The 7500-nt window shown below is 48.3% G+C and overlaps 1 protein-coding gene across 1 annotated transcript in view; it reads right to left on the bottom strand.

The window, feature by feature from the left end:
* The window catches only part of eml4 (EMAP like 4), an 87580-nt gene that overhangs the window by 50376 nt on the left and 29704 nt on the right, over positions 1–7500 (bottom strand). The window contains 3 exon segments of the mRNA XM_079532409.1: positions 4104–4361; positions 6570–6684; positions 6686–6733. Coding sequence (XP_079388535.1) covers positions 4104–4361; positions 6570–6684; positions 6686–6733 — 421 coding nt within the window.

Genomic DNA, 7500 nt, shown 5'->3' with positions numbered 1-7500 from the left:
GACAGGTTGTAAACAGCAGTTAGACCGGTTGTAAACAGCAGATAGACAGGTTGTAAACAGCAGATAGACAGGTTGTAAACAGCAGATAGACAGGTTGTAAACAGCAGTTAGACAGGTTGTAAACAGCAGATAGACAGGTTGTAAACAGCAGTTAGACCGGTTGTAAACAGTAGTTAGACAGGTTGTAAACAGCAGATAGACAGGTTGTAAACAGCAGATAGACAGGTTGTAAACAGCAGTTAGACAGGTTGTAAACAGCAGTTAGACAGGTTGTAAACAGCAGTTAGACAGGTTGTAAACAGCAGATAGACAGGTTGTAAACAGCAGATAGACAGGTTGTAAACACAGCAGATAGACAGGTTGTAAACAGCAGATAGACAGGTTGTAAACACAGCAGATAGACAGGTTGTAAACAGCAGATAGACAGGTTGTAAACAGCAGATAGACAGGTTGTAAACAGCAGATAGACAGGTTGTAAACAGCAGATAGACAGGTTGTAAACAGCAGATAGACAGGTTGTAAGCAGCGCAGATAGACAGGTTGTAAACAGCAGATAGACAGGTTGTAAACAGCAGATAGACAGGTTGTAAACACAGCAGATAGACAGGTTGTAAGCAGCGCAGATAGACAGGTTGTAAACAGTGCAGATAGACAGGTTGTAAACGTCATTTCCTCAGATGGGGAGAGAGAGAGAGAGAGAGAGACAGAGGTAATCTGTAACTCCACACAGCAGGGGGCACTGCAGGACATTCAGTCACTGCTGCTGATCAAAGATCATCCCTTCAGGAAGATAGCCCACCCCACCATCAAAGATACTCTCTCAGAATCACGAGCCTACTCCAGCTCCCAGAACCCTTCTATTCACTGAACTCCAACTCCCAGAACCCCCTCATTCTATTCACTGAAATACAACTCCCAGAACCCCCCTCATTCTATTCAATGAACTACAACTCCAAGAACCCCCCTCATTATATTCACTGAACTACAACTCCCAGAACCTCCTCATTCTAATCACTGAACTACAACTCCCAGAACCCTCATTCTATTCACTGAAATACAACTCTCAGAACCCCCCTCATTCTATGCAATGAACTACAACTCCCAGAACCCCCATCATTCTATTCAATGAACTACAACTCCCAGAACCCCCTCATTCTATTCACTGAACTACAACTCCCAGAAACCCCCTCATTCTATTCACTGAACTACAACTCCCGGAAACCCCTCATTCTATTCACTGAACTACAACTCCCAGAACCTGCTCATTCTAATCACTGAACTACAGCTCCCAGAACCCCTCATTCTATTCACTGAACTACAACTCCCAGAACCCCTCATTCTATTCACTGAACTACAACTCCCAGAACCCCTCATTCTATTCACTGAACTCCAGCTCCCAAAACCCCTCATTCTATTCACTGAACTCCAACTCCCAGAAACCCCCTCATTCTATTCACTGAACTCCCGCTCCCAGAACCCCCTCATTCTATTCACTGAACTACAACTCCCAAACTACCTCAGAGGGGTAGCAGTCAGAAGCCGAGACGTTTGGAAACCACTGTTAAAAAAAGAAGGTTAGAGATTAGTTAGAGGGGTTAGCACGCAGGCAGCTAAACCAGTTAGCACGCAGGTAGCTAAACCAGTTAGCACGCAGGTAGCTAAACCAGTTAGCACGCAGGCAGCTAAACCAGTTAGCACGCAGGCAGCTAAACCAGTTAGCTAAACCAGTTAGCACGCAGGTAGCTAAACCAGTTAGCACGCAGGCAGCTAAACCAGTTAGCACGCAGGCAGCTAAACCAGTTAGCACGCAGGCAGCTAAACCAGTTAGCACGCAGGCAGCTAAACCAGTTAGCTAAACCAGTTAGCACGCAGGTAGCTAAACCAGTTAGCACGCAGGCAGCTAAACCAGTTAGCACGCAGGTAGCTAAACCAGTTAGCACGCAGGCAGCTAAACCAGTTAGCTAAACCAGTTAGCACGCAGGTAGCTAAACCAGTTAGCTAAACCAGTTAGCACGCAGGTAGCTAAACCAGTTAGCACGCAGGTAGCTAAACCAGTTAGCACGCAGGTAGCTAAACCAGTTAGCACGCAGGTAGCTAAACCAGTTAGCACGCAGGTAGCTAAACCAGTTAGCACGCAGGTAGCTAAACCAGTTAGCACGCAGGTAGCTAAACCAGTTAGCACGCAGGCAGCTAAACCAGTTAGCACGCAGGCAGCTAAACCAGTTAGCACGCAGGTAGCTAAACCAGTTAGCACGCAGGCAGCTAAACCAGTTAGCACGCAGGTAGCTAAACCAGTTAGCACGCAGGTAGCTAAACCAGTTAGCACGCAGGCAGCTAAACCAGTTAGCACGCAGGTAGCTAAACCAGTTAGCACGCAGGTAGCTAAACCAGTTAGCACGCAGGCAGCTAAACCAGTTAGCACGCAGGTAGCTAAACCAGTTAGCACGCAGGTAGCTAAACCAGTTAGCACGCAGGCAGCTAAACCAGTTAGCACGCAGGCAGCTAAACCAGTTAGCACGCAGGCAGCTAAACCAGTTAGCACGCAGGTAGCTAAACCAGTTAGCACGCAGGCAGCTAAACCAGTTAGCACGCAGGCAGCTAAACCAGTTAGCACGCAGGCAGCTAAACCAGTTAGCACGCAGGCAGCTAAACCAGTTAGCACGCAGGTAGCTAAACCAGTTAGCACGCAGGCAGCTAAACCAGTTAGCACGCAGGTAGCTAAACCAGTTAGCACGCAGGTAGCTAAACCAGTTAGCACGCAGGCAGCTAAACCAGTTAGCACGCAGGTAGCTAAACCAGTTAGCACGCAGGTAGCTAAACCAGTTAGCACGCAGGCAGCTAAACCAGTTAGCACGCAGGCAGCTAAACCAGTTAGCACGCAGGCAGCTAAACCAGTTAGCTAAACCAGTTAGCACGCAGGTAGCTAAACCAGTTAGCTAAACCAGTTAGCACGCAGGTAGCTAAACCAGTTAGCTAAACCAGTTAGCACGCAGGTAGCTAAACCAGTTAGCACGCAGGCAGCTAAACCAGTTAGCACGCAGGTAGCTAAACCAGTTAGCACGCAGGCAGCTAAACCAGTTAGCACGCAGGCAGCTAAACCAGTTAGCACACAGGCAGCTAAACCAGTTAGCACACAGGCAGCTAAACCAGTTAGCACGCAGCTAAACCAGTTAGCACGCAGGTAGCTAAACCAGTTAGCACGCAGGCAGCTAAACCAGTTAGCACGCAGCTAAACCAGTTAGCACGCAGGTAGCTAAACCAGTTAGCACGCAGGTAGCTAAACCAGTTAGCACGCAGGTAGCTAAACCAGTTAGCACGCAGGTAGCTAAACCAGTAGCACACAGGCAGCTAAACCAGTTAGCACGCAGGCAGCTAAACCAGTTAGCACGCAGGCAGCTAAACCAGTTAGCACGCAGGTAGCTAAACCAGTTAGCACGCAGGCAGCTAAACCAGTTAGCACGCAGGCAGCTAAACCAGTTAGCACGCAGGTAGCTAAACCAGTTAGCACGCAGGTAGCTAAACCAGTTAGCACGCAGGTAGCTAAACCAGTTAGCACACAGGCAGCTAAACCAGTTAGCACGCAGGCAGCTAAACCAGTAGCACGGAGGTAGTCTCGCGTAGCCAGACAAATATTCCACAATCCCCGAATGCTACATAAATATATTATATTTGACTCATGATCAGAGCTTCCGTTGCTCCAGACTGTACGACGGAAGCATTTATATTTGACTCATGATCAGAGCTTCCGTTGCTCCAGACTGTATGACGGAAGCATTTATATTTGACTCATGATCAGAGCTTCCGTTGCTCCAGACTGTACGACGGAAGCATTTATATTTGACTCATGATCAGAGCTTCCGTTGCTCCAGACTGTACGACGGAAGCATTTATATTTTACTCATGATCAGAGCTTCCGTTGCTCCAGACTGTATGACGGAAGCATTCGAATATTGCGAGAGGCAACCGTCTGGCCACACGAGACTAGAACGCAGGTTTAGCTAAAAAGGGTTTAAAACGCAGGGTTTAGCTAAAAGGCCCAACGGGTGGTCCCGGTCGACACGGTGGTCCCGGTCGACACGGTGGTCCCGGTCGGAGCGTGAAACCTTTTGGAGGGGGAGGGGCCCTTGCTGTCCACTGGGTGGGCCGTCGCCGTCGCTGTCGGGGGGGCTCTGTGGGGGGGCGTGGCCTGCTGTGGGGTGGTGGCGGGGGGCTGCGGGGAGGTGGGGTGCGAGGTGGAGGGGGACGAGGAGGAGGGGTGCTCCTGAATGTCGTCCATCTGAGACAGCTGGGAGAGCGAGCGGACGTTGCCCGCCCCTCCCCCGCCTCCGTCCTTCCTCCTCTCGGCCCCTCCCCCCGCGCCGCTGTGGGAGGAACAGTCACAGCCAATCAGGTCACTCACAATATACGTTACAATGTAGGCATTTATCAGACGCTCTTAATCCAGAGCGACTTCCATTAACCCATTTTGGGCGGGAACCCCTTTTGGTGTTAGCATTATGTTATGCTTTATCTATTGAAAAATAGGTGAGGTGACCACCGCTCCGGTGGTGAGGTGACCACCGCTCCGGTGGTGAGGTGACCACCGCTCCGGTGGTGAGGTGACCACCGCTCCGGTGGTGAGGTGACCACCGCTCCGGTCACTGTAATAACGTGGAGCGGTGGTGAGTAAAAACAGAGAAGGGCTGGGGAGAGCGGTGGTTTGCTCTTCACCGCGGCTCAGTGACGTCATGTTGTAGTTCGGTGGTCACCTCACCACCGAAAATATTAGACTATGAATAACGCTTTAGCCTCTCAGATGCAAAACTAAAGAATATTTTGTTATTGTTGGATTTTTTTTCTTTTCACAAAATGCCATGCTGTATTGATGTTGGTACCATTAGGAGAGATAACAGGCACACGTTGATCAAAATGACAATTATTCTACATTATCTAATTGTGTCGACTTCTTGAAAATTAAGTCATGCAGATGTTTAACAATAATGTAACTCTCAAGAGTTAAAGATCTAATTAAGGGTCCATTTGGTTACCAACTCTCCGTCATTTAGCTGCATTGGGACCACCTGGAACCCCCTCAAGGACCACTGGTGGTCCCCGGGACCATGGGTTGAAAACCACTGCCGTACACAGACAGATTTGTGTGTTCTTTTTTGATTGATTGATTGAAGTATTTATTAACAGTTTGCAGAATTACAGTACATTTCAAGCACAACTCAAAACAAAGACTGTTAACTGTGAGTGGACGACAACATAAAGCATTACACTGGTTTACAAGAGGGTCCACCTTGTTCAATTCATCATAACATTTAGAGACGTACAAATAAATACTTCTATATAGCCAGAAACAGGAAATCATCATAAAGGAGGTAAAAAGGGGACTGTATATATATACAGTGGGTGGGGGGGGGATTCCGATTTTACGGGGGGCCAGTTTAGAATTGCAGCCGTCCGTAGGTGCCCTTTGAGAGCGGTTTTGAGAGCGGTGTCCGTGGCAAAGACTCGGTTATCATGACACTAATTAGGAGTCCAACTAGTAGGGCGGCTGTGGCTCAGGAGGTAGAGCAGGTCGTCCAATGATCCCTGGGTCGGCGCTTCGAATCCCGGCTCCTCCTGTCCACATGTCGAAGTGTCCTTGGGCAAGACACTGAACCCTGCATCGCCTCCAATGAGTCTGTCGGTGTGAGCTCGCCACCATTGGTGTGTGAATGTGGGAAGTGAGGACGCTGGCGTCGACTGTTCGCCGCTTCACCTCCCAATGTATGAATGAATGGACCTTCACCTCCCAATGTATGAATGAATGGACCTTCACCTCCCAATGTATGAATGAATGGACCTTCACCTCCCAATGTATGAATGAATGGACCTTCACATCCCAATGTATGAATGAATGAACCTTCACCTCCCAATGTATGAATGAATGGACCTTCACCTCCCAATGTATGAATGAATGAACCTTCACCTCCCAATGTATGAATGAATGAACCTTCACCTCCCAATGTATGAATGAATGGACCTTCACCTCCCAATGTATGAATGAATGAACCTTCACCTCCCAATGTATGAATGAATGAACCTTCACCTCCCAATGTATGAATGAATGAACCTTCACCTCCCAATGTATGAATGAATGAACCTTCGCCTCCCAATGTATGAATGAATGAACCTTCACCTCCCAATGTATGAATGAATGAACCTTCGCCTCCCAATGTATGAATGAATGAACCTTCACCTCCCAATGTATGAATGAATGAACCTTCACCTCCCAACGTATGAATGAATGAACCATTGTAAAGCGCTTTGAGCACTTGGAAAAGCGCTATAAAATGCAAAGGCCCCCCTCTTAACTCTGAGAGGGTTCAAATGGAACCAAATGGACCCGTAAGGGATCAATCAATCAATACATCCATCGTCCAGCTGTGACTGATGTTCCAGTGTGATCTGTAGATATGAATGTATTTAAAATAGAAAGGACAACAATACACAAAGACGTTGCACGTAAACACACACACACACTTATGTACAGTCCTGTGCGTGCGTGCGTGCGTGCGTGCGTGCGTGCGTGCGCGCGCTACCTCTTGGCAGCCGAGGACAGGGTATCCTTCCTGGACACGGACAGGGGGGCGGAGTCTCGGGGGGCGTGGTCTCTCTGGGGGGGCGTGGTCTCTCGGGGACTTCCTGGCCGAGCCGTTGGTGATGCAGGACAGAGAGTAGGCCTCGCGCAGCGGCGTGCCCCCGCCTGCAGGGGGAGACAAAACACCAGCTTGTGAACAGGGACAAAAACACTTAAGACCCATTTAGACCTGAGGACGATTCTACAAAAGAATGTCTTCTAAATCCTGACAGTTTTCTTGAAAACCCCTCATGTTTCTGTCAGTGGTTCTCAAACATTTTCATGTTTTTCAAGTTACAGTATATTTATGAATATTATATGAATATGTTTTTGTCTAACGGTTCCTTTTTTTTCTCTCCATTTCCCCCCCCCCCCCCTTTTTTATTGTCTTTGTTTCATTGTTGTAGCTGTCCCTGTAAGGCCACCTGTGTGCATTGGTGATTTACATGTTTGATCATAAAAACATTTTCATGTCAAGGACCCCCAAACATATATGTTGTAGCTTGTAGATCTGCTATTTTTGAAAAAACTTGAAAATGAGGCGCAAATATTTGAACATATATTCTTTCAGAGCCAACGTTTTTAACTCAAATCTTTGCTTCTGGGGGCATGTCCCTGGAACCACATATTTTCAGATGGGGGTCGACGGCCACATAAAGATAATTCTGGGGGTCCTTGATGGGGGTCGACGGCCACATAAAGATCATTCTGGGGGTCCAGATGGGGGTCGACGGCCACATAAAGATCATTCGGTGGGTCCAGATGGGGGTCGACGGCCACATAAAGATAATTCTGGGGGTCCCAGATGGGGGTCGATGGCCACATAAAGATCATTCTGGGGGTCCCAGATGGGGGTCGACGGCCACATAAAGATCATTCTGGGGGTCCAGATG

Source organism: Electrona antarctica (genome assembly GCF_951216825.1).
Source record: "Electrona antarctica genome assembly, contig: SUPER_10_unloc_1, whole genome shotgun sequence".
Classification (NCBI taxonomy): domain Eukaryota; kingdom Metazoa; phylum Chordata; class Actinopteri; order Myctophiformes; family Myctophidae; genus Electrona; species Electrona antarctica.
This window is presented reverse-complemented; position numbering and strand designations above follow the sequence as displayed.